This window comes from Meleagris gallopavo, chromosome 11 (genome assembly GCF_905368555.1).
Source record: "Meleagris gallopavo chromosome 11, MGAL_WU_HG_1.1, whole genome shotgun sequence".
Lineage (NCBI taxonomy): Eukaryota > Metazoa > Chordata > Aves > Galliformes > Phasianidae > Meleagris > Meleagris gallopavo.
Genome location: NC_139414.1, coordinates 9,880,760 through 9,907,364, shown reverse-complemented (window position 1 = coordinate 9,907,364; position 26,605 = coordinate 9,880,760). Strand labels below are relative to the sequence as shown.

Genomic DNA, 26,605 nt, shown 5'->3' with positions numbered 1-26,605 from the left:
TGAGTGCACAGAGCAGCCATGCACATTCATCCATGCTATCACTTTCACCTCGTTTCCTTCACATACATCATTCAACACGATCTCAGCCTGCCTGGGCTTTGTATCGCTGCATTCAGCGGTGATAAAAAACATCAATGGAAAACTTACTTGTGCCAGAAGGACCACTTCTGAAAAAGTAGTTCTAAAACAATGCTACTGCACGCTGAGCTCACAAATGTTTCCTAAAACGTTTTGGAAAGGTGTTTGCAGTTTAGCTACAAGAACAACAGTTTGGGCTGAATTTGTCCAAACAGATTGCCTCAGGCCATGAGTGACCCGTTCTGCTTTGGCTGTTTTCCTGCAAGTCTGTCAGGTTTCATGTGCACTCAACAAAAAACAGGAAGCATTTTATCTTCTCTATGTTCCGGAACAGGGACTTGAGACATGCCTACTTCATATCCACAGGCCAAGCAACATCTGTTCACCAACATTAACCCAGATGCAATCTAATACATAAAACTCCTTAAAATTCCTGCTTCGGCATGCTGTGTCAAGGTTTCCTTGAGGCTGTACTCCTCCATTTCACCTGTAGTAAGCATGCTGCAGGGCAGAACAGAAGGCGGCAAGCAGAAATGAGAAGAGAAAGCCCTCTGCCATTGCTCTGCACACCTGCCCCTCCAGCTCCAAAGGCTCCACGCTGAGCAGGGAGGCAATACCCAGGCTCCCACAACAGCCCACAGACCAACACTCCGCTTTTCCTTGCATCAACTGCTTAACTACAGCAAACTGTGCTTTTAATGAGCACATCACCCTCAACAGCAAATCTAAACTCTGTGAAACTGGGATACTGAAATAATACACATTAACACCTCTGGCCCCACAGAGTTGTGTGCACATTAACAAGGATTTTCTGATGCTAACACTAATTGCTAACAGTATTTCTTTGTGTTTATAAAATACAATCATTGAGAACATGCTAGTTTCTATTAGAGAACAACAAGCACAGAACAGTAAGAAAGCTGAATCTGTGCATCTGCAATGGAGTGCATCCTGGGCTCCCTACCGTCTTCAGGTCATGAAAAAATATAGACGTGCACAACTTTGCTTCTCAGCAAACAAGGAGTTTTTGTTTGGTACTTGAAAATAATGAGTGTGTCAGTATTGACAGGAAATTAAAAAAAAAAAAAAGATTTTCCATAGGTCCTTTGAAAAGAGACAATACTTCTCTTTTTCAGAATACAGAAATAGATTCCTTCCAAAACAAGACATCCCCTCATCTGAAGCAAAAATCACAGTTTTGAGAAGATACAGGAACTGCACTTCACATTTTACTAAAGCTTCCAGATTAGGAATTCTCAGCTGTCTGCATGTCGTATGTAACATAAATACATCAGCTTTTCAATAAATTAGAATGGAGAGAATCGGAGTACATATCTAACAAAATAATCAACAGCTGTGTCATAATAAAAAACAAATGAAGGGACATCAAAATAAATTCCACACAGAATCTCTGACACGGTTAAACTGAAAAACTCTGATCCAAACTAAAGGTTGGACACAGTGACTCTGCTGAAGTGGCATCTGAGATTTATTACACAACCTTTGCCTTGGTGAAAGTTCATTAACTTTGGCACGCACACAGTATCCAGGTTTTGCTAGGACAAGAACATGTACATAAGGAAAATGAAAGCACTGGGGGAATTTGAATGCACTCAAACCATAAATCTCAGTTACCTTTTGTGTTATCTAAGCTTCTCTCATGCTCAGTTTCAAACATTTTTACGTATCTGCTTCATTCCTCAACAACATAAATATTTGATTAGGAAACAATTACGGAAGATATAAGGACTTCATATTTCCCATAAACATAGCAACTAGTATCCAATAGTAAGATACTGCTTTCACTAAGAGTATTTTTAGGTCTTATAAAATAAGCTTATGTTCTCAAGAAAATGAAATAAAATAAACAAGAACAGAATTGCTAGAATTTGCAGAAGAAAAGGATAACTCTATTTTGCCCTTTTAAGACATTTGATTCTTCTACTCCCAGACAGAAATATGGACACTGAGTTAGAGGTATGCAAGGTTGAATGTCTTCATGGCTTTACCAGATACAAAAATGTGTCTCTGATGTACAGCTTCAAGCTCTGAAACACCCTGTCTGAGCCTCACAGTTGGTCTAAAGATCAGTTACTGCCACACACACTTAGGGAATGTCTTCCAGAGGATCACAATGCACCTGATCAGGTATCACCCACAGCAGAGGTACCAGAGTTACTAAGGACAAGTTGTTCAGACTTGGGAATACCAGCAACTACAACTGCTATCATCTGAATTTGCCAATTTTCAGAACCTCTGGCAATCACATCATAAATAAATCACAAACTACTGAAAAAAAAGTGTGTTTAGGCTACTTATTTCTAGTGATCTTCCCCTTCTTTCCCCCACAAGAGAAAAGGGATCAGCTCTTATTTACTGCTGTTATTGATGTATCATTGTTAGTGAAAACACAAATGTATCTCAAGGCTTCAGTTATACATTGTTCATTATATACATGGAAAAATCAGAGATATTCAATATTACATTTTAAAATAGATATTAGGATTTTCAGATAAGACACTCTTGCACCCATTAATAAAATCTGCATGCCACAACTACAAAAAGGGACAGGGAAGAATGGGCAAAAATTGCATCTAGAAAACTGGGACTAGGGAAATCCCTCGGCAAATAGGAGCTCACGTAAAAGAGCATCCCCTTGTTAAGGAATCACTAGAAAACAGCCAATTCTGTCCACTGTAACTCAAAATAACATTTGTAGAAGTGGAGCTACCCCCATTTAGCTCATCTTTTTACCCAAGAGTATGAAGATTTGCTTTTTTAAAATACAAATTAAACGTTTAAAGGCACTGTTTATAAAGCTAAAAACTTGTTTCTCTATTTTACAGGTGGCAACGGCTGTATTTAAGGTAATCCATGACTGGAGAGCTAGCTTCAAGTTAATTAGCAGGGCAGTAACAGTTTGCATGTGGGTCAAAGAAGATTAAGGTGACTTGGTGGAAGAAACTGCCTCACTACCAGCACCACCATTAAGCTGTTTACAAAGCATAACTACAGTCATATTTACACTGGTTCAGGGAAGCATCAGACTGATTCCTGAACAGAAAACACGTACGTCTCTTACGAGAAGTTCAATCAACTTAATATATCATTGCAGTTCATATAACTTTCACTGTTATCTCCTGTGATATCATCCGCCACGTAGATAGATCATTGGATTGTCTCCAAAACCTACTTTATTATACTGAAACCTGTGTCCCACGCTGACTACTCACCTGGATTGCAGCACACAGACATGCCAGGCCCCCTTACTGCAGGCCACAGTCACTACACCTCTCCATATCCTTCTGCACCCCATCTTACCTCACTGGCCTCATCCCTGTACTCAGTCTTCCACCATGTGAAGATCTCCACATGCACAGCACCCCTCAGAGCACCCACCCAGTAATCCACCAGGCAAATGCACATCTCCTGAAGGCCAGAATTGGCAAAGATCATACTTTCTAATTAGGAGATTAACAAAATGACACAGCATGTGGTAAGAATGTCTGTGCAATCCTCTGCTAACCAGGGAGAACAGAGGTGTGCTGAGAACTCAAAGTACATCCAACAGAAGGGAGAAAAAAAAAAAAGCTGCACTAATTAACAGAGAGGCAAAAATGACCCTTGGAGAGGGAAGCTGGTACCTCAGGTGGTGCCACCGAGAGCAAGAAAACACAGTGGGCTGAGCTAGCAACACAGTCCCACAGCACAGGGTGCAAATCTACACACTGCCCAGCATGGACACTATGACAAGATGCATGAAAGTAGCAGCTTTTCCATGCAAATGCATGTTAGATACAAAGTACCTATCATCAACATAGAGAAAATGTGGCAAAAAAATAGGAAACAGTTTATGATTAAGTCCATTTGATTGCCATTCACAGCTACGATAAACAGATATACTTTTTAAAAATCCAAATTTGATTTAACTGCTACATTACCCTGAAGCAAACCTCACTGAAATATAAATGGAAAGGCTATGCTAACAAAGCAAGATAATTCAGGCACTCCATGCTGAAGGTATTCTTTTGTGCCCAGGCTGACATTACGTATCAAGTTTACAACAGCAAAAGGAAGAGAGTTAAAACACACACCAGTTAGTGATACTTAATCTCTTCTTTTCTGGCTAGGTTTACACACATACAGCTTTTGCTAACATGGGACTAACATTATCAATAAAAACAGCAGTATTTTGTAGAAAATTTCTGCATAAATACTCTGCAGTATACATCTTGTCTAGGAAACAAAAGCTGAAATTCTTATGAAACAGGCAGCCAAACCTGAGCTCAGAACTCACCACGTATTGACAAGAGGCTCGTCTCATGGAAATGAGTGGAGTACTGAAAAGCTCTGTCAAAATATGAGAATTGATAATACTCTGGAAGTTACTGACTCAGTCTTGTGGTCTCCCTTTAAATTACAATTAAAATATTACCCTTCTGAAAGGGATAGTACTGCTATAGGCAAACCAGTTGCAACTTCAGTGCGATGCCCAGCATTTATAGTGAGGAAGGTAGTCAGAAACACTGATGTGTAACAATTAGCAGTTTTTCTGTTGTAGGTACCAGTGTCACCTACAACAGAACAACAATTGCACAGCAATTGTCACCCTCAGTTTCACAGGCAAATTCCTTCTACTAATATTATGCTCCAATTTCCCACACTATACGCCTCAGTTTGTCAGAGTTTGCTGGTTTTTGCATTCCAATAGCTACAGTCAATGTGTACTCACCTTCAGCTGTTTAACCTTGTAATATTTCACGATGACTCTTACAAGGCTGCCAGTATTCCCAAGCCTCTGCTTCTTCAAGACTTGGTGCTGTTTAAGAGGTGAAATAAAAGATACTCATTGTAATTTAGTAATTTCTTCTTCTCCACTAATCATAACTTAAAGCAATACATCTTTTTCTCAGGTCAGCTGGAACATCATGGATCTTTTTTTTTTCTGAGTGTTAAAATAACATTGAGTTAGCACCTAACTTATAAGGCAAAATTAGGAACAAATCTACTAATGAACAAACAGCCCAAGAGGCAGGAGGAGAAATGCAGCTGCAGCACCCTAGAGAAAACCACCGCCTTTATCTGTCAGTGTGTGTGCCCTGCCAGGCTCTGCAGCAGAACCCTTCAGCTGCTACAAATACCAGAAAGAGATGCTGGCTAACTCTTACTAATGAACTTAGTCTTAAGGTCACCCCAGAAGTTAATCATGTGAAGATCATTAAGAGTAACAACAAGCGCACATTCATTCTCCTCAGCAATTCCATCTCCATCCTGGTATCTTTTAGATGCCAGTTAATTGCAGTCACTAAACAGCACCAAGCTGTTCTGTGTTTCTAGAGCATTTTAAGTTTTCATTAATTGTCTGAGGGCAAAACAGCTCTCTATTACCTGCTAATCCCTTGTTCAACTCTACATGGTTCAAAAGATTATTAGAAGATTAGACTGATCAGCTACTACACCACAACCACGCCAGGATTTTCTGTCATGGAAAATTCATAGGTTATTTTTGCTTTTCTTTCTTCATTGGCCAAGCTGGAGAGAAAAGGAGGGTCTTCCACAGAATGTGGCAAAAGCAACCAGCAGCCACTTAAAGCCTCCCAGTTGCTGCAGACGCCACGGATGTAAGTGCTGCCCATCTGTGAGCTCACAGTCTTACAGAGCTGTGCTGCTGAAGTGCAGGGGCTAAAAGGAGCAAAGCAGGAAATGGGAGTGACCAGAACTGAACAGAGTTTTGTCTTAGCTTCTAAACTAGAAGAGTATCCAAAGCACACAAAGTTCGTTCATTCTTACTGTTGTTCTTAAGTAGGCCAGAAGAAAATGTGCAATGGGCATTTTAAGTCACATTTGGAAGAGAAAAAGAAAGATATTTCTCTGCAAAGTACGTGAACTAAATTGTTCAGAACCAAAGTCATGGGATCATATGGTTAGGAGATCTGATTTAAGAATAAAAATTTATTTCTGATGCTCAGGCAAGAACTTTTCCTTGAGCTTAGACAAATTCTCCAATTGTTTTTTAATAGTTTGGGCTGGCAATAAGCAAACACTCCCAAGCACCAACGTCTAACCCAAGCTGAATAAACTTAACTGCAAGATACATCTGTATTCCAAAACAACTGCTTGAAATTTAAAAGGTACCTATCCACTTCTGAAGATTAAGAGTGTTTTTCCAACCTGGAAAACCTAGTTTTGCTAGGATGGGTATTTGAGAAAGGTTGGTAAGACACCATTTTTCCTCTGAGCTTTCCTCTAACCTTATTTCCAGGGCTTTCCTCTTGGTATTTGGTTCGTATTTCTGTAATACAGAAGAAAGTTTGTCCCTGATTTGCGAGTCCCATAGGTATCATGTAGAAGCCTACATTAACCCAAAGCTGGCAAGGCAACAGGCTCCATGGGAATCCAACAGGAACAAGAAAAATTTTAACACCTTCTCCATCCCAGTTTAGTATAGGACACAGATGACGGACAGATAAAAGCCTCTGCAAACCTTTAAGCACGTACCACTTACCTCACACAGCAGAACACAAAATTAACACCTGCCTATGTATTCATAATTAGGTTGTTAGGCATTTTAAATTACCATCCAGTAGTAACAATTGAATGCTGCACTGTTTTCCAAAACTGCCAGAAAACAGTTCAGTCTTTTCAAACAGTGATTGATGCTTCCAAGTAAAATATTTAGTATTTCTCTTATCACAACACTTCTCTTAGCACATGGAAAGCAAATTTCCACACCTTCAGAAATGAAAATAGTAGCTAAAAACTTAATTGTGATCAGCCCTCATATACACTGTCTTGTGACCAGCTCTTTCACAAAACATCTCTAAAATAAAGCTTTCAAGATTTTTATTTTATCCATATTTTAGCTAAATAAGCAAACATTCAGGATTTTAAATTAGCTGCAAGTCTGCACTGAGTGGCTTCTCATCCCCTTGACCCTTACAAAAGTTGTACAAGCCTATCATGTCGTTCACTGACACACTGCACAGCATGAGCTTATGACAATAACTCATTTTTAAGCTCCCCCAAATTAATACTCCAAAATTAAATGGCGATCTATCCTTAAATCCTATTTTTGAATTGTTAAACACGGCACAGAAATATTTACTTTTATTATTTCTCATTCACATACTGAGGGAGAAGCCTTCCTGCTCTCCCACCACTCCGTCCTGCAGCTGAGGAGTCCAGCTGGAAGCCTCTCAGTACCACTCTCAGTAACACCTGACCAAGCATTTCTGGGGGAGCACAGATTACAGCAGCACCCAATTGCTCGTGGAACATATGCTTAGTTTGTTGAGAAAGGATTAGTTGATGTGGATTAATCCTCCTGAGTTGAAGTGCCTTGATCTTAATTTACTTAGTAAATACAAGACAACTAAAAAAATACACTGAGCAGAAAAATGTTGTTACTGATCCATCAATATTATTTGGTGATAAAAAGAGTAAGAGCATGACACGTGCAAAAAGACGAATGCAGTTTTCTTGCTCACGCCAAATCTTGTTTAGCCCAAACTCTGCTTCCTTCTGAGAACAAGATGCAAGCATTCAGAAGTGCATTCTGAAATGTATGAAGGATTATTAACAAAATGAAAAGATGAATACATTTTCAGCAAATACAATTGGATTATATTGGATCCAGCACTTTCTTTTTTGCTATTATCATTGTTATTAACAACATATCTCCAAGGGAGCCCCATAAGTGGGTTGATAATCCCTTCTCTACCAAAAGCATGCACGTACAAGGACTTAATCTACATTATGCATTATTTATTTTCTGAAGCTGAGCAATACCAGCCTCACTGATGAGCTGCTGTGAGGTACTGCCTTAATTCTTCTCAGAAATCTCTGTAGAAGAAATGAAACAAATAATAAGGTACGTAATGAGGTCCTAAGTGACATTTAGTATGAATCAAAGCTGTAGTCGTGCAATTAGCCATTTTATCACAAATGCAATCCACTGGATAACAGAGAAGTCACCCTTGCCATTTAATTTTGCATCTGTTCTTTAAATGCATAGCTGCAGTGACGATTAAATACTCCTTAATAAGTGATAGGACATGACTGCAATGCAGAACTGGTTTTACCAGTAACCTAGAACCCTTGATCCCTATTCAACTTGGTCTGACTAACCATAGTTTGGGTTTCTTGTTAATACCCTTTTGCATATCACATTGCAACCATCAGTCAGCTGTTCATTCACTGAATATCATGAATTAACTTCAGCCTTGACATGGCATCCTACACAGAATACCTTCAAAAGTAATTTTTAGATGAGAGGTACTGCTTCACTATAGCAGCTGGAGTCACTTAGCTAAGTACTGTTTCTAGCACTACATTCACCATCAATTATTTCCTTATTGTCCAGCACAGCACATTAGAGCCTTCTGCAGTAATAATCCTGTTTGCTAGGATCAGATCCTTTTACTCACCATACTCTGTTCTACATTTGCTTAATCCATTTATGAAGATCTAGTGATTTATTTTTTTTAGTTTCCTTGGGAAAATTATCATAGAAATGAAGCATTCCACACATCCTGGTGTATGCTATGAAAATATTTTAGTTAACTGCAGTAAAACAGGAGGCAACTAAACATCACACATTTTAACTTTACATGAAGCATTGAATGCAAGGGTAACTGGTACTACCTTTTTGATTTAGACGTTTCCATATTACTTGCTGCCAAATTCTTGTCCATTCTGTTGACCCAATCTCCACAGAGCAGCAAAAGCTCTAAGTACTACATTATTCAGCAAGGAATGTAATCTTCTCCAAAAGGAACAGTGTTCCAAGACACACAGGCATCAGTTTTTTTTTTACTTTAAAAATAATAAAGACAGTTAAAGTAAAGAAGGGCGACTCCCCTTCCCCCGTCCTCCATTTTGTTAGTTTCTGTACTAAGTTATGGAAAAATAATTGTTGACAAAAGCTGTCCATGGTACTGCTGAATGTCAGTATTCTCATACAAATTTAGTTTAAATTACATTTTAAATGCCATTGCCTCCTAGCACAACTAATACAGATTTTTACACACTATTAAAGTACTTTTAAGCATTACTTTAGCTAGGTATTTAAAGAATTTAACTTGCACAGACAATTAAACTATGGAAAAAAAAATTTCCCAAGAAATTATTACAGCAGCTACATTCTCTCATTCTGGGTTTTGTTGTTGTTTGTTTGTTTTTTAAATGGCATTTAAGATTCTGCAAATGTTGCCCTTCAGAAGTGAATTCCAAGCATCTTGCTTTCTTCAACAACTATCAGATCCTGAAGTCTCAGTGTTCTAACACTGGTACAAAAAAAAAAAACACACATCCCCATGAGTTTCCTCACAGTTGCTAGCTTTTAGTAGTGGTGGTTGCATACAATGGAAAAGCTCAGTCATTACTGCTTTGTTACATGACAGATTACCAAAGAATATATAATCTAATATATTCTCTCCAAATTACACCAGTGTTTACTTTTGCTACACTAACAGTCTTAAGTACATAAGGACATTTATCCACACCACAAAAAATGCTTGCAGGACTAAGATCTGTCCAGTCTAGCCCTTAGCAGCTTTGCTATTGCAATTATTTTTTAAAACAAAAGTTGTCACATCAATATTGAGGTCTGGATATACTTCTAACCTGCGCCCCTTCACTCTAGATAAGTTGATTGCTCAGCACAGGCACATATTAAAAGCAGAGCTTTCCAGAATGCTCATTTTTATAGTGTGCAGAAACAAGGCAATATGTTCAAAGGTCAGTCATCCAATCTGACAACCACCTCCATGACTATATATGGAAATCTGTCTTCAAGTAATCATACAGTCAGGCACAATTACAGCAGCCACACATGTGATAAGCCATAAGCACACCTTGATATTGCACAAAACCACTCAGCCCAGCTCAAGAGGAACTCAGTGCACAGCTTGCCACATTTCCTTTGACCACCATGCGCAGCCTGGGTAGTGGTCAAGTTTCACAATTCATGTAGGCATCATTAAACATGTGTAGGTGTTTAAAAATCCTAACATAATCACTTATATCTGCCTGCAAGAGACAGTTGAGATTTATCCCTATAACAACAGAAACATCTCATACATCCACAGAGATGAACCCAAATATGAATTGTAAATCTACATCAGAATTTGGTTAACAGAGGTAATGAAAGTGCAGTGAACATGCTTCTGTGCTCTGGGATCAGCTGCTCCAAGGTAAAGCCAGCATCACTTGGTGTCTGTACAATCAATGAATATACAGATAGTATAGTATATCCAGGAGTTAGGCTGATTTAATTATTATACTAGAGTAGGAAAAGAAAGACACTTACCCTATCCTAAGCTCGCGAAATAGACTCCAGTGGAGCAGATCTCCAGAAGAGATCCTTCCCCACTGGCAGTCAGCTCTTAAATGGGTCTAGGAGAGGTGCAGCCAGGCTCCACCCCTTCCTGCAGCACAGGTGAATTGCCTTCACCTGTGCTCCCGCGGCTGACTCATTGCTCACCTCAGGTGATTAATCAGAGGTTCAGGCCGTAATTCAGCAGCCCCATACAGTGTCTTAAACTAAGAGGCTGCAGTGATCTACAGAAGTACCTGATAAATTGAAAACGAAAGCCAAAAAGAAGCCTGGGTGTGGAAGTACCATACAACTAACAAGTGACTGGGCAGTCCAAGGGTGAGGGGAAGTCAGCCAGGCATGAAGCCTGTCAGTATCACACACACTAGTTCAATACTTAACTCTGCTTTCCTGCATGGATTCCCTGAGTTCTGCAAGCTGCAAGCTCAGCACACCTAAGGCTCATTTCACCAACGTGAATGCTACATTAGAAGAGAAGAATGGTCTAAAAAACAAACAAACAAAAAACAAACCACTGTTTTCAATAGTAGTGAGTCATTCTGCTCCTGTGAATAAATAAATAAATAAATAAATAAAAACACCTTTCACTTCTCCTGAGAGCAAAGACAACATAAGCACCATAAAATAATGGGATAAGGAAGATAAATTAAGAGTTTATTGAGCTACTCACTGCGTGCTCCAGCAAAGTGAGAAGGAAGGTTGAGTGGAGGGTTGAAGATTACTAGACTACACACAGCTGTGGAGCATTTGCTTCCTGGCTAGCAACCGCTCCCAGAAGGCTCTCAGAACATTATGAAGAAAAAATATTTGTTGGAAAACAAATATAAAACTCAAATAGGCTCCATAAAGTTTCTTAAAGCATTCCAAATAGGTCCATCTTATATTAGCCACCTTAGAAACATCATCAGAAGAGCTTTATGAAATAGCCTACACATGTTTTTCAAGTTAAAAACTGTTTATTAAAGAAAAAGTTGATTAGCAATAGGTTCCCTAAAGACACCCATCAGTAACGAATCATAACCATAACACACACACAATTCCCCAAACCCTTTTACACACAAGACTGCCACATCCCAGTGCAAGCAGGCAGCAGAACCAGAACCCTGAGAAAGGGTTGTATTTCAGCCCCGAAGGGCAAAGCCGACACCCACACGAAGGACGGGGCTCCTCCCGAGTCCACTCGAGGCTGCCCTTCCCGCAGCCCCACACACGACTCACAGAATGCCGGGGGCCCGCAGCCCCGAGACACAGAACCGCTCTCAAAGAACCGCGCGCAGCGAGTAACAACTCTGGGAATAAAGGATAACAGCCTCTTACGCGCACTCCTCACCGCTGCCGTCAGGAGCGGTGAGCACCGAGTCCCGCACCACCAGACACTCCCGCCCCGCTACTCGCCTGCAGCCGCCGCCTCCTCCCTCAGCACGGCCACCTGCCGTCCGCGGGACGAGGCGGGGCGGGCGGGAGGCCAATGGCGGGGCGGAGGGGCAGGACCGCTGTCGGGTACCTCCCGCCTGAGGGGATGCGGACCGTGGGAGTCGGCGCCGCGCCGCGGCGGTGTGGCGCGCGGCAGGGATTCGGGCGCTTGCGGGTAGCGGAGCCGCCGGTAGCCCTGGCAGGCTCTGGGGGCGGCAGGGTGCAGCCTAGGGACGAGGCTGTTAGGCGCGGCATAGCCGCGGGGTGGCGCGGAGGAGCACCGTGAGTTTGATTGAGGCGATTTGGGCCCTGCCGGCCGCCGTCCCGCCGTTCCCGCCGTTCCCGCCTTGGCGGCGCGGTTCAAAGCCGGAGCTATGGCCGAGCAGGGCCTGGAGATGGCATCCATGATCCCGGCGCTGCGGGAGCTCGCTAGGTAGGGTTGGCCTGGCTCGGTCCTCTTAGGCATGGGGGCCTTCGGGGAAGGCCTAGTTCTGGTGGGCGGGGTTCTTCCGCGCCACTCCATGAGGGCTCTGGGGCTCGGCCCGCGTCGTTCTGCCCTTCTGTCGTCTTCTCGCCCCCTAGAGCACTGCCTTCCTCCTGGGCCGAGCCTGGGGGAAGCCAAAGGGAGTTTACCGAGGTCCTCCGTGCTGCTTACAGCGAGGCTTTGCTGGCAGTTAAAGCGTCTTCACCTACAAGTAGCACCAGGACTGTTACATAGATGCTGTATTGTAGGGGGGAAGAGCTGAAGCTTGCATTCTTTGCCTCTTGAGGCAATTTACTAAGCAAAGTTAATCTTCCGTGGTGTATTGGTCGAATGCATGCAAGTTACTACTTTGGTTCACTGTTGTTCAGCTTCTAAGATAGATTGTTTATAGTGTTAGATGGGTGTATAAGGTTCTCACAAGCGTGCCAGGCATCCAACCATTGTGGCTTCTCTGGAGCTATTCACGGTCCCTACCCTGTCTGCACTCTGCATTGTACAAGGTGGGATGAACTGAGGCTTCTAGGCACTGCAGTCATTTACTACACACGTTCTCTCAAGTGGGAAGTTGCTGTTGACTGGCTCACTTGACTGAAGCTGCTCTAGATTAAAGTGAAAGCAGCATAGGAGCTTTTCACAACTAGGGCATGCATCTTCTCCATCTGTAGAGAGAATAAATGTTTGGCTCTAATGTTTTATGGCACAATCAAGAGTGCAGCTTTGTTCTGTGCTAGACTACTGGGTGACATGGAGGTGTGAATATACATTGACATTTTGATCTAACCTAGGTATTGACATCTTAGTTACCTGAGAAGTGCTGTTGGCACCTGTTGCGTTGCATACCTGTTGCTGGCCTGTTGAATAATTTTGTTAATTCATAAGAAAAACAAGCTCTTAATTTTATTTTTCTATACTAAATCTGCTTTGCTTTGTAGTAGTGTGTGACCTTAATAGATCAGAATTGTGTGTAATGTATATCAAAAATAATTGCATAACAAAGTTAAATGGCTTTCAGCATTTCATACAGCTTTTTACTTAGGAAAAGGAGGGAAGAGAAGAGCTTAAAATACTCTGGTCGCTAAAGCAAGAAAAACAATGGCATTTCTTTTTGAAAACTTCTAGAAGAAAATGATCCATTTTAGTGTTTAATGCTGTGTTGTTGAGATGGACATTAATTATTTTGTATTTTAAAATAGATAAAATATCATGCTTTTAATTTTAGTGCTAGTCCAGAAGAATACAATACAGTTGTTCAGAAACCAAGACAAATACTCTGCCAATTCATTGACAGAATTCTTACAGATGTAGATGTGGGTAAGTATTGCATATCTAGTATCTCAAATGATAACCTGATGTAAGTTTTAAGTAATTCAACACAGACCCAAATTGCAACTTATTTCAACAAAGATTCGTACTCAGTGCAGTACTGTCTATGTCTTATTTTTTTTAATAACCTGCATGTTTAAATATTTGCTATGAAATAACTTGAGACAAATGTATAACAGTAAAAAAAAAAAGTGAATATAAATGCTCAGAATTTTTTTTATCTGAAGTGATTGCTAATTGAGTAATGTAGCTTGTAAATCCTAATATTCACAAGGTCTTCAAGAATTGAAATGCTTTGATGTAAAAACTATGACTTTTAATTTTTAGGGTAGTAATTCGTCCTTCAATCATGTTAAGGTTCCAATTGTTGAAGTAGTTTAACAGTATTTTGGTTAATTGTGAAATACAGACTCTAGAAATCTGGCATTTAGAGTTTTTTCTACGTTTTCTTTAAGGAGACTCAGTGTAATGTAATCTTTAATATCTATATTAAAATGTATTTTAAATATTACATTTTAAATATTTAATAAATATATTAAAATGAATTTTAAAATATATTGCATATATACAAAAATATTTATTGTACACTGTTTGCGAGAGATATTTTCATGTAGCTGTCTCTGTAAGATGCGTTTTATCTAGTGAAGTGGTCATTTTAAGTGTTATGTTACTGTTCAGATAAGATATTTGTGAACTCTCTTCTGTTCCTGAGAGGGAAGAATAAAAACGAAAAGCCAGACTGTTTTAGGTATTGCTTTTAAATTTGCAAGTAGTTTATCTTTACTATGTAACTTTTTTTCCTTAATTCCTATCTAAATTTCTTTCTCCTTGTGCTCTTTATTTAAGCGTGTGAGAACTGGGTAACTGAAGTGTTCAGTTATCTGTTTTAAGAGAGCAGTATAGCAGCACTTTAAATTCTTTGATTCTGTAAGCTTACATTCAAACTATAACTTGCAGCTTTGTAAACAATGCTGAATTATTTTTTTTTCTAGATCATAAATCTAGGGAGAACCAACTGAAAATTGAAGTGTTATCTCTCAGCTATTTTTCAATAATCAAAGAGCTAGATACCATACTAAATTAATGAGTGTAGTGTTAATGGGTAATATGCTGAGTAATTTTATATTTTTATTCATATTTTGTGGCGTCCTTTACAGGGTTTACAATAACCATAAAATCTTTTTCATTCAATAATAAGGTATACTCAGAATTGATAACTATACAGGTTTGATACCATATCATAATGTGTTATATAACAAATTTATCATTTGCTTGTTTTAGATATGACCAAAATTACAGAAGTTGATTTCACTGTAATATTAATTCAGAGTTCTTTTTTTTTTTTTTTTTTAAGTTGCTCTGGAACTCATTAAGAAATCAGATTCACAGCCAAGTTCTGTAATGCTACTAGATTTCATTCAACATATCATGAAATCTTCTCCCCTTATGTTTGTAAATGTCAATGCAAGTCAAGAGGAAACAGAATGCAATTGCATTGGTGAGTTTGAAGATGTCAGTATTGAAAACTGGTATTTCCAGGATTTAATTACTTTTGCCAATGGGATCATATGAAAGAACAAAAATGTAGAGAAGAGAAATTCAGAAGATCACTATTATGTATCTGAATCTTATGATAGACTTCTTTTTTTGTAATTTGGTTTGCACTTGTGATAATGGATGTTTATCAGAACAGACTTTGTCCTTATTCAGCACTGTTGCTTAATCTCATATTGATGAGCTATCCCATAACATAGTGTTTCCTGAAGATTTCTTTGTCATGGAGCAAAATGTATCAAATAACCTATTCTAAAATCAGTCTTTTTTTTTTCTTCTTGCTCCTTTTTCAGCAAGATCTGCTGCTGAAGAAATGCTTTATGTTTACTAAGCTTACATGCCTTTATTTCATCACTGTATTTATTTATTTATTCATTTATTTTACGATGAGTAACTTTGCTCTCAAGGAGGTACTCTTTTATTAAGAGTAGAAAGCTTTGGCTTTCATCTTAATAATTTTCTGTGTACTGTTTCTTTTTATTGCCCTAGAATTTAGTAATTGGATCATAACAAGACTTCTCCGAATTGCTGCGACTCCAAACTGTATCATGTTGCACAAGAACATCTCCGATGTCATTTGCTCTTTACTTTTTCTGTTTAAAATGAGAAGTTGTTCCATCTTTGAAATACTAACAAAAGACTTGCTACAGCTTTTCCAAGATTTAATCTTCCTGCATGAAAGAGACACACAAAAGCAGCTCTGGGGAGATGTGCTGGTATGGCCGGTGATTGTAAAGAGATTTTCAAGCAATTCAAGTGACAATGTGGGATATTTAAGATTAGCACCATTACACCTGATGGGTATGCCCAATGTAGAGTGTCTGGAAGTTATATTGTTGTCTATCCTGATGGATATTGCTGCAGATGTATTTTTTGTAAGACAAGATACTGTTCTCTGGGGAATAGGCTGCTCCCTGTTAGAGTATGGTTGTCCGAAAGTTAAAGCTTTGGCAATGAAGTTTTTAATAAAATTAATTCATTTGGGAGGACCTCCAGAACAGCTGGCCAGTGTTTTCTTCACAGTCTTTTTTGGAATTCTACATTCAGCACTTGAAATGGATACTGAAGAACTGGAACTCTGTGGAGAACCATTTTTACAATTGGTTAAAACGTTGATGCCTTTTGACGCAGATTCTTACAAAAATATTGAACCTGTCTATTTGAATATGCTACTAGAGAAGCTTTGTGCACTGTTTGAAGGAGATATTTTTATGTGTCTTCATTCTGAAAAACTGAAAGCTGCTTTTTGCCATATACTGCAATATTTTCTGGAGTTTGTTCCACCAGGCTATGAATCTGCTGTACAAGTAAGAAAAGTCCATGTCAATACCATATGCAGAGTTTTTGTGAGTGTGCTTGGAACTCAGGAAGAACAAGAGGTACGTTAATTTTTAAAATTATCTGTACAAAGAAGAAAATCCAGGAAACATTCTATTAGTTGTTTAATTAGATTGATTCCTTCTTTGTTTCTCATCTGTTTCATCTATTTTTGCAGGTTAGAGTTCTTTAGTTGGATGTAGCTGAACCCTATCTTTTTCAGATTTATTGAACTATTGAAAAGGCTGTCTAGACACAAGAATCTGTTTACAAGTGTGGTATTATAGGGGAATAAGGCACAGAATAGGCTCAAATAAGGGCAGCTTAATGTGCAATTTCCATTAAACAGCTGAGCTACTCTTGCTCTCTGAGTGCTTTTAGTTGTACTTACTGGGGACAAGAAGACAGGATTATATTAAAATAATGAAATGTGGATGCACTGAGAGTTCTGTCTACTCATGCACTTATATGCATATCATATCTGTTATCTCTTAAATTTATGTGCATTTTAACAACTTTGTTTCCAAATTCTTGCCATAGAATCTGGCTAGCAGACATCCAAACGAGCTGCATTCCGTTTGGTGGGAATGCAAGAAACTTCGTCACTTCTGAAAGTTTTCATTGTGTAATTAAGATTCTTTTACAGAGATGTCTTTGACCATCAATGTTACCATTTAATTATGAAATTTTCAGTCAGAAATAGTAATATAATGTGTGTTATGCGTTGCTTCCCAAATACCTTGTGGTGCTTTTGTTTGTATGTTCTAGTATCTGGTGAGTCCACTTTATACAGTATTAAAAGCACAAACAGAAGAAATCTTTCAGGAGCTTCATCAGAGCCAGCTAGATACTTCTGACACTAATGGGTGGAGCAGCAGCAGTGATGAAGTTCCAGAGAAAAGACTGCGACTAAGCCTACCAGCAAAGCATCCAAAGAAATCGCCTGCACCAGTAGTGTATGCTGCTCATTCAGTAACCACTTTTATTGTCATTTGGAATAATAACCTTTTTTTTTTTTTCTGAGGAAGAAGTTTCTTCATAACTGTAACAGGCTCTGTGAAAGATTCTCCTTCTGGGAGAAGGTTTAAATGATTAGATTTGAAGGATTAGAATCAATAGGTGATTTTTAAGCTAAGCTTCAATTGAAACCTGTATTTTTGTTTTTAGTATGTACTGTTTTCATTTATACATACTGAAAACCAAAAAGTTGAGAGAATGCTTACCGAGTGACAGAATAATGTACCTAGCTATTCTGTCAACCTGGATCTGTTCATAGCAAGTTTAGTTAGAATAGGTTGTTCAGGGATGAACAAACTCGGTTTTCCTGACCTCCCCTATTTTTGTGCTTCAGCTCCTTGATTGTCTTGGAATTTCTCCACCATATTGATCTCTTTCTTGTACTTGGGCACTCAATACCAGCTGTAGCATGCTGCATTCAAGATGTGATCTCTCAAATGAGAAGACTTTGATTAGCCTTTGTTTTTGATAATACAATCCTGTATGAAGTTGACCTTCTTTGCAACAAGGACGCACTGCTCTCTCGTGTTCAACTTACCACAGATCCACTCAGTCTTCTTCTGGAAAGCTGCTTGCCTATCTAGTTCATGTCCCCTTTAACAAGCAGCTCTCCTCTACAGAGCAAATTATCTTATTGTTGAAAGGAATCAGATTACTTGGGCATTATTTTCCTTTGCTAAATATATGTTGGCTGTTCCCAGATGTTTTCTTGTGCCTTGTGTGGCTAGAAATGGACTCAAGGAAGACTTACTCAGGGACTGAGGTTCTGGTCATCAGGAAACACCTTGGTCATCATGATTTTACAAGACTATGCCTTTATAGCCATTCAGATAAGTCTAAGTAGCTTCATGCTCGATTTTAGAATTAACATCTGATTCTCTCAAAGAACTTATTTAAAGTGAAGTTTCCGTTGTTAATTTCCTAATCCTGCAGTCCAACATGGGTTAGCTATTTTTGCTGTGATGATTGCTCTTTTCTGGTGGTGTAGGAGGCAGGGAGTAACCACTGAAAACAGACTTTTGTGTTTGAAAATAATCAATATGATCAAATTACAGACTTAGCCCTGTAAACATGAAATTGAAGAGCACACTTTGGAATGCCATCACAGAGAAAGCCACATCCTTAATATCTGTCCTCGAGAAAGAAAGTCTGACAGCGAATATTCTTCAGGCTGCAGAAGGAATTGCCATAATTCTGCAGCTAGCTGCGCTGTGTGTAGTTCATTGTTCTCCCCCAACAAATTCTAGCAGGTAAAGCTTCCAAGCTGAAACCATGAGACAAATAGTGCTTTGTAATTGTTACTATGATTTGTGTAAATTACTTTGATACTTCCCCATTTATCAGGGCAAGTCCTGCTTGTTTTGAAGAGGAATAGTAACATATGTAACATAACAATAACATAGCAATTTCTCTTAGAAGCAATACAATATTAAATGTTTATAATCTGTTGTATTGATTGTATCATTTCTATTTTTAACAGTGTGGATCCATACTCCTTGGATTGTGTAGAGAATATACAATTCACGTGGATTTCCTCTGACTTTATCACAAGAGTAGTAAAAGTGTGTGGGAGCCTGTTAGAGGCTGCTACAAAGATGGTTAACCTAGAACAAGTGATTGACAGAGCAGTGAAAATCTTTGATGCTTTGCTGTATGCACAAGGTAAAAAAAAATCCAAATTTCTATTTTTAAGAGCTTTGTTTTCATCACTTTTTGAACATGATTTACAAGTCTGTTTGTCTGTACTTTTGATTTCATCTCAACAAGACACTATATGGAGAAAGTGAATATGTGTAACAAAGTAATCTTTAATCACTTTTCTTTCTGAAACACACAAGTGGCATGCTATACTACCTATTTCACTCAAAAATTTCAAAGCTTCTGATTGCTTTAATTGAAACTTAGCATGCTAACAGTGTACCAAAAATATGAGGAATTCATGTAGGCTGGTCAGTTGTTTTGTGTATTTTTTAAAGAAGCTAAGAGCATGGAAAACAGTCAATCTTCTAAGATTCAAGTGGCATTGTGAGTTCAGCTTACTAGCCATCCCAAAGTCCACCTGGAAGTCTTCCTACAAATCCAGAGATAACTAAATTACATGTATTCTCCTGCTCATGTATTACATGCTGCTGTTTCAGGAGGCTTTTATATTATTTTGATATAAGACTGCATTATTGTAAGTAGAATGTCAATATTTAGGAGTATCAATACTATTCTTTGTTGATAGGAAGAAAAATAACGTTCTCTAGTAAATTAAAAACATAATAAGCATCTATTCAGCTTACATAAAAAGATGTCTTTTTTTTTTTTTAAAACCCCTCACTAGTAAAAATTCCACTGAGTGATCAGATTCTTGATAATATATGTGGACTGCTGTCTCTACCTTGGATTTGCAGCCATCCTGATGATGATTCTTTTAAAACATCTGCTTTTGGGACTGATCTTCTAGTTTTGAGTCAAAAAACTGCACAAAATTTCTGTAAGTATGTTAAATTATCTAAATGTCTCTCAAAAATGATTGCACTACAGTAAAATAGCTTTCTTTGCCCTATCATAATCATTAACAATAATGTACAATATATATATTTTTTTTCCTTCAGCACCTCAAACTCAGTCACGTTGTGTGTTCCTTCTATCTCTCTTCCCAAGAAACATTCATCTGGATTGGCGAAAATCCATTTACTACTGGGCACTACAAAGTCCCCATGAAGTAATTCGGGCTACTTGTGTGAAAGGATTCTCTTTCCTGCTTCATCCACCAAGCGTGCAGTCTTTCAGTATGATTCCGAAGGCTCTTTTGTATGTATTAATATATCTTTTCTCTTTCCATGCATGAACAAAACAGCATGTATAAGGAATTAATTATAAGCATTGAAATAAATTTCATCCAGAGTTTAGTAGACTTAAGTTTTAGAACTCCTAAGAAATATCAACAGAATGTGTATACATGAAGAAAAGCCAGTATTCACTTACCAGATGAGTGTACAAGTTACTTTGCTACTTGGAGGCCCCATTTCTAAACAACAAATTAAAACTTATGAGGGGAAAAGGAATGTCTTTGTCAGTAAAATATGTATTTGTACATATATCTTTTTAAAATCTTTCCAGTTTCTTTTCCTTTTGTATGTGTTTCTTGCCCTATTCTGTTCTGTTGTCTATAGTCTTCAGTTTATTTCTAATGTTTCAAGCACACTATGGCCAATATGGCTTCAGACATTTAAGATAAATTTGAAATTAGTTCAAAAGGAGAAATATAATCTAGTAAAGCAGATCCTTAAATTGTCCTATAATGTTCTCAGTATAGTTTAGAGAATCCAGACAATGTAGATATCTAAATTTCTGTGTTTAATAGGTTGCTTAATTTATTAAAATGGTTTTGTTTTTATGTCAATTTCAGAAATCAAATCCAAGATGAGTCTGATCTAGTCAAGGAGGCTTGTGCTGCTACTGTTGGGAAATTATCTTGCTGTCTTTCTGGTACATTCAGTATACAGCCTCCTTCAGCAGACTCTGCTATAAAGCATGTTACCTCTGATATTTTATGTAACAGCCTCATTGCGACTTGTGCTCATGAAAAAACTTGCTCTGTGCAAGCCTGTGTTTTTAAGCCATTTCTTATTCTTCTTGAGAACAAAGTATCCAGTTTGATAAAACTAGGTAAGATTTAATTTTACTCTGTTTCTGTATATTCCTTTTTTATATATATTGCTTTGGGTGGTTGGTTTTATTGTGTAGCTGGGTTTCTTTTTTTTTGTAGTTAAGATGGTGCTTGAAATTTTCACAGAATCACAGAATTGTAGGGGTTGGAAGGGACCTCTAGAGATCATCGAGACCAACCCCCCTGCCAAAGCAGGTTCCCTACACCAGGTCGCACAGGTAGGCGTCCAGGCGAGACTTGAATATCTCCAGAGAAGGAGACTCCACAACCTCCCTGGGCAGCCTGTTCCAGTGCTCCGTCACCCTCACCGTGAAGAAGTTCTTGCGCACATTCGTGCGAAACTTCCTATGCTGCAGCTTATGTCCGTTTCCCCTCGTCCTGTCTCCACGTACCACTGAAAAGAGACTGGCCTCACCGCTATGGCCGCCACACCTCAGATATTTATAAACCTGGATCGGGTCCCCTCTCAGTCTTTTCTCAAGGCTAAACAGACCCAGTTCACTCAGCCTTTCTTCATAGGGGAGATGCTCCAGGCCCTTCACCATCTTTGTGGCCCTCCGCTGGACTCTTTCCAAGAGATCCCTGTCTTTTTTGTACTGGGGAGCCCAGAACTGGACACAGTACTCCAGATGAGGCCTTACCAGGGCAGAGTAGAGGGGGAGGATCACCTCCCTCGACCTGCTGGACACGCTCTTCTTAATGCACCCCAGAATGCCATTGGCCTTTTTGGCCACGAGGGCACACTGCTGGCTCATGGCCAACCTGTCATCCACCAGGATGCCCAGGTCCCTCTCTGCAGAGCTCCTCTCCAGCAGCTCATCCCCCAGCCTGTATTGGTGCATGCAATTATTCCTCCCTAGGTGTAAGACCCTACACTTGCTTTTGTTGAACCTCATCCGGTTTCTTACTGCCCAGCTCTCCAGCCTGTCCAGGTCTCGCTGAATGGCAGCACAGCCTTCAGGCGTGTCAGCCAATCCTCCCAACTTCGTATCATCAGCAAACTTGCTGAGGGTGGCCACTATCCCCTCATCAAGGTCATTGATGAAGATGTTGAACAAGACCGGACCCAGCACAGACCCCTGGGGGACACCACTGGTTACAGGTCTCCAGCCAGACTCTGCACCACCAACGATGACCCTCTGCGATTTTGCATTTCAGTTGATATCAGTGACAGTGTTAGATGTTGTTATGATAATCCTTTTAAACTACTGTGGTTAATTTTGATTTGTGGCCACACCTAGGGATGTAATACTTGGTAAAATCTAAACTTTGTATAGCTTTTTTAGTTTCTCAATATTTACTCTTTTCAGAAATAAGTATGTGCTTCAGTGCTTATCATTGTTATATTTGACAATATGATATTGTTATCATTGTTTTATTTAAAAAATAAACAAACTAATTAAAAATATCTTTTTCTTTCCTTACCAACCCATACTGCATAGCATTTATAGAAAACGTTCCTCACCTTTGCAAACATCTGGATTTTAACAATGATGAGTCAAGTGTGAAGGTTCTCATTGGGTCTTTATTAAATCTAATGGAAGATCCAGACAAAGATGTACGAGTTGCTCTCAGTGACTGCATAAAGAACATATTAGAATCCTTAGACTCTGAAGAAGGATTCATAAAAGAGGTGAGTTCATATTTACTTTTTGGTGTTTTTCTCAACTTCATTTACTAACGTGTTTTGTTTTCATGTGATCTAGCTCTTTGTTTCAAGAATGAAAGAAGCCTATACACATGCCAAAATATCAAGAAATAATGAGCTTAAAGATACCTTGATTCTCACAACAGGAGATATTGGAAGGTAATTTTTGACAAAACATTGAAAAATGCAAAATACTGTCAGTTTGTGAGGCAGAGTAACTTTTTGTTAAGTTTATTTATTTGGAGCTCAACCTTTGTCCAGAGTCCTTTGCAAGTGTGCTAAGTTCTTGTTGCATATAAAATTTGCATCATTCTTTTTCTGTGGTACTGTGGCAAGTACCGACTAGCTAGTTATATGCAATGAAGAGTAGTTTAGCATTATGGTAGTTACCTATTGTTCAGCAATTTTATTAATGCAGTGTCTGTTTTTCTTTCTAACTACTTTTTATTTGCTTGCTTTTTAAGGGCATCAAAAGGAGATTTGGTACCATTTGCCCTCTTGCATTTGTTGCATTGTTTGTTGTCCAAGTCAGCTTCTGTGGCTGGAGCAGCTTACACAGAAATTCGGTCCCTGGCAGTAGCTAAGTCCATAAAACTACAAGCTTTTTTCAGTCAGTACAAGAAACCTATCTGTCAGGTAAAAATAAGAGTTGGTGATTTATAAAGACATTGATTCAGTTTCTTTTTGTGTGTTTTGAAAATGTTATTAAAGATAAACATTACACTATTTTACAAGATAATATCTTATAGGGCAGGAAAGAGATGATTTAAAAACAACAACAACAAAAACAACAACATTCTGGAAATGGGAAATATTTGATCTTGTCATTAGTCTTCTTCCTTCACCAGCATTGCTTTTCTCTTTTATTCCCTAGATGCCTTAATGCTGACATAGAGGAACTGTTTATGTTTTTATATTTTATGCATTATATGATAACATTGTCACTGGAGGCTAGAATGTAAACTTGGAATTTAAGTCAAACTTTATTACAAGCATAATAATGATGGTTAAAATTACCTAAAGACAGAAATTCTGCTTAAAGTCAAAAGCATTAAAGTCAGAGTTCTCTAGTTTTGAATGTTCCTTTCTGAATTGTGTGCAGCATCTGAACCCCTGATTGCAAAATGAAATGCCATTATTAATCCAGTTCTATCATGAAATAATAATCTTAGATCTATGTGCAATACATGAGAAACAAAAACAGATACATAAAAAGAATGAAACTCACAGGGAATGAAAAAGAGAGGAATAATATTAAATATCTATTTCTTCATGCTCAGTTTCTAGTGGAATCCCTGCACTCCAGCCAGATGACAGTATTGAGTGCTCCATGCCAGGGTAATGAGCTGCACAAACAAGAAGCTGCTCACCAGAGAGAAATGGCTCTGGACATGTTGTCTGAAGTTGCTAATGTATTTGACTTTCCAGATCTAAATCGCTTTTTGTCAGTAAGTTGGTTAGTCCCTTTTACTTCTTTTGTGGGGGGGTGTTTGTATGCTTGTGGATTTCTCTTAAGTCCATGCTCCTTTTTGATGAGTGCTACAGATCTGATAATTTTTCTCTAGTTGTGTTTGTTATATTTAGAATGATTCTGGCTTGCTGGAACTAAGAGCTCAAGTACGGAGGAATTGTTTTATTAAAGAGATGCAGTGATGACTCAGCTAATTCAAGTATGACGTTTAATGAACTGTCTGTAGTCTAGAGTGCTAACTGAGTATCTCTACATTGATTTAGTGCACTGGAAGGGATTCTTTGTAAGGCATGGTTTGTGCATAGCTTGCATTGTCTGTTTTCCTGTTTCAAATGAAGAAATAATTGTTCTGTGGATAAATATTCTTGATCTGAATAAATAACTGCTTTGTATTTCTGTTCTACCAGCAAACAAAATACAAATAAAACTATCTTTGAAGCTATGTAAGGTTCCGATAAGCATCTCGCTTTTTATTTGGATGTTTTTAGTACTGGTTAGACAAAAACAAAACAAAAAAATGATTAACTGCTTTTTAGATGCAATGTTTCCAACTCAAGTTCTTTCTTCTTAACTGTGGCCACACATAAGAACATACATATATGTTGACCAGGACCTGGATTTGGTGTTTTTTGAGGGGGATTTGGTCTGTATTTGTTTTATGTATGGGTTATTTTGATTTGATTTGATTTAATTCTGGGTTTAGTTTGCTGTTTGTCTTTTATTTATTTATTGTTGTGCTTAATTTACCAGCGGACTCTGCAAGTTTTGCTGCCTGACCTTGCAGCCAAGGCCAGTCCTGCAGCCTCCATCCTTATTCGAACCATAGCAAAACAACTGAACGTAAACCGAAGAGAGATTTTAATCAACAACTTCAAATACATCTTCTCTCATTTGGTCTGTTCCTGCTCTAAGGATGAACTTGAGCGGGCACTTCATTACCTCAAGGTAAATTAATATTTGCTCTGTTACAGATGCAATGGTGGATGAATAGTGAACTTTCTGCTTTATTTAAATAAAAGTATTACAAAGCAGAGCTGGGGAAATAGAAGTTCTTTTGTTATTAATCATCAGTTCCATTGGCTTTGAGTAACTGTTGTGAGATATTTTGTGAACTTGAAAACTCTAAAGACTTGGATTATGTGATGTTGACCTGACTGGGAGCTTTCTCTTTGATTCCTGTGGCAAATCAATCTGAGTCCATTGCTCCCTGTCTGTGTGTGCTAATTTCACTGTGGTGAAAGTAAGGCTTGTTTTTTGTTGATCATAGAATGAGACTGAGATCGAACTGGGCAGCTTGTTGAGACAGGACTACCAGGGACTGCATAATGAATTATTGCTACGTATAGGAGAGCACTATCAGCAAGTATTCAATGGTTTGTCAATATTGGCTTCATTTGCATCTCATGATGATCCCTATCAGGGACCTAGGGAAATAACGTCACCTGAGCAAATGGTAAGTACATCAAAATACTCATTTGGTTTTGTTTAATATAAATATTTTTAATCTGGAGTCTGGGAGTGAAGACAACTTGATGTTTAACTTATAAATCCTATTTGAGACAGAAGTGAAGAGGAAAGGCTGTCATTGCATATCAACTGTTTCTCTAATACAAAGATGCATGACAAGAATGCATTAAATAAAAAAAAAAAAAACCCACAGCATAATGGAAATGTCTTTCATGAACACTACTACTTAAGGAACAGTACACATTTTTGGGAATCTTTTCGTTTGTCAGAATTACCATTTCATACTTGCTGTTTCATTACTTAAACTTAGCAATTTAGGAATGTTTTAACAGTAATTTTACTTGGTTTTTACTTTTTCACTTTTTTTTTTTTTTTTTCCCCTCTCTACAGGCTGATTATCTGCAGCCTAAATTGCTTGGTATCTTGGCCTTTTTTAACATGCAGTTATTGAGTTCTAGTGTGGGCATTGAGGATAAAAAAATGGTACGTAAAATTAATATGAACATTAAAACAAAGAAGTAAGAACTGCTTCGATACTCCAGGCTTGCTTGTGTGGTTGGTAGTTGTCAAGGAAGGCTCAGAAAACAATGAGGTTTACGCATGATTCTTTGAAACTGGTGATCTCGCTTGTGGGGGACTACTGTGTAAGCTCAGAAGTATGCTTTGCTTTTCCTCTTTACTGGTCAGCTAATGTACACAATTGAGTCACATGGTAAATAACACGTCACTCAATCAGTAATTATAGAGGAGGAGTCCAAGTGTTTTACATTTACAAAACTAACATAAAAGAAATGACGTGGAGGGTGGAGGGGCATGGGAGTCAAGGATTTGAGGGCCTT

At 38.5% G+C, this 26,605-nt stretch overlaps 2 protein-coding genes across 6 annotated transcripts in view; one reads left to right on the top strand and one right to left on the bottom strand.

The window, feature by feature from the left end:
* PLS1 (plastin 1) overlaps positions 1–11,874 on the bottom strand; it is a 38,505-nt gene extending 26,631 nt beyond the window's left edge. The window contains exons 1-2 of one of the 5 annotated variants that reach the window (XM_085233283.1): positions 11,810–11,874; positions 4,811–4,897 (exon numbers count right to left, since the gene is read on the bottom strand). The gene's annotated coding sequence lies outside the window, so the exon portion shown is untranslated. Of the gene's footprint in view, positions 1–4,810; positions 4,898–10,387; positions 10,501–11,731 lie in introns of those variants that run through there. The other 4 variants (XM_010716392.4, XM_010716393.4, XM_031555099.2 and 1 more) reach the window with 4 other exon arrangements.
* Positions 11,875–12,100: 226 nt separating this feature from the next.
* The window catches only part of ATR (ATR checkpoint kinase), a 38,154-nt gene continuing 23,649 nt past the window's right edge, over positions 12,101–26,605 (top strand). The window contains exons 1-17 of the mRNA XM_085233278.1: positions 12,101–12,260; positions 13,531–13,622; positions 14,989–15,132; positions 15,678–16,567; positions 17,274–17,461; positions 18,578–18,772; positions 19,003–19,184; positions 19,849–20,001; positions 20,123–20,321; positions 20,920–21,179; positions 22,623–22,813; positions 22,887–22,987; positions 23,293–23,464; positions 24,109–24,276; positions 25,050–25,244; positions 25,567–25,752; positions 26,157–26,249. Of these exons, the coding sequence (XP_085089404.1) occupies positions 12,202–12,260; positions 13,531–13,622; positions 14,989–15,132; positions 15,678–16,567; positions 17,274–17,461; positions 18,578–18,772; positions 19,003–19,184; positions 19,849–20,001; positions 20,123–20,321; positions 20,920–21,179; positions 22,623–22,813; positions 22,887–22,987; positions 23,293–23,464; positions 24,109–24,276; positions 25,050–25,244; positions 25,567–25,752; positions 26,157–26,249 (3,468 nt within the window). The 5' untranslated portion in view covers positions 12,101–12,201. The remainder of the gene's footprint in view (positions 12,261–13,530; positions 13,623–14,988; positions 15,133–15,677; positions 16,568–17,273; positions 17,462–18,577; positions 18,773–19,002; positions 19,185–19,848; positions 20,002–20,122; positions 20,322–20,919; positions 21,180–22,622; positions 22,814–22,886; positions 22,988–23,292; positions 23,465–24,108; positions 24,277–25,049; positions 25,245–25,566; positions 25,753–26,156; positions 26,250–26,605) is intronic.